Source organism: Sphaeroforma arctica (genome assembly GCF_001186125.1).
Source record: "Sphaeroforma arctica JP610 unplaced genomic scaffold supercont1.13166, whole genome shotgun sequence".
Taxonomy (NCBI): Eukaryota; class Ichthyosporea; order Ichthyophonida; genus Sphaeroforma; species Sphaeroforma arctica.
In genome coordinates, this window is record NW_014027392.1 from 1 (window position 1) to 676 (window position 676).

At 42.9% G+C, this 676-nt stretch overlaps 1 protein-coding gene across 1 annotated transcript; it reads right to left on the reverse strand.

Moving 5' to 3' along the window:
* Nucleotides 1-131: 131 nt before the first annotated feature.
* On the reverse strand, nt 132-488 carry SARC_17999 (hypothetical protein; the record flags this gene model as incomplete). The annotated part of the gene is made up of 1 exon (XM_014287916.1): nt 132-488. One exon carries the CDS (start codon nt 486-488, stop codon nt 186-188), a length of 303 nt encoding a protein of 100 aa, XP_014143391.1. The 3' UTR covers nt 132-185.
* Nucleotides 489-676: the final 188 nt, after the last annotated feature.

Here is a 676-nt window from a genome sequence, read left to right on the forward strand (position 1 = left end):
AGCAATTGATTTAGAAAACAGCAGACAAACATTCACAATTGTCTTCAAAAGCACTCTTTAAAAGGTTTACGCGCTTAATTATCAATCAGCGAGAAGTGACATTGTACTAAAGGAATATTTCTTTATTGTATCATGATTCCTGTATATTACAACTCTACATGCAGCCGCTTCAGAATATATTGCGACTATAATCTGAACTTACTTGCAGCAATGAGAAGTGCCACATTTGATTGAAGCGTAGTGGCCACATTTGTTAGTGTACCGACAGCATTCAGTGTCGTGCTTGTAACCATGTTTGCACTTGTCAGATGATATATCGCCACACTTGTAGTAATTGCCCGTAGGATCGTGTGGTCTCGATGGTTTGCGCTTCTCACAACAAGTGTGTTGACTACAGTCAGGCAGCCCCGATTCACAGTCATCTCCCTTTGCACAGCACTTCTCACGGTCCAGTAACTCGAATCCGCGACCGCAGTGAATGTCTGCATCTTTACATTTCTTGGGTTCATCGTACTGCTTCTTTTCACAGCATGTGCGTTTGCTACATTCAGGAACCCATGACTTACAGTAGTCCCCCTTGTCACAGCATTCTTCGCGTGGAATCAGCTCTTGGTGACGATCGCAATCAATATAAGACTCTTTACAAGTAATAGGGTCGTCGTAGCGAACACTGTTC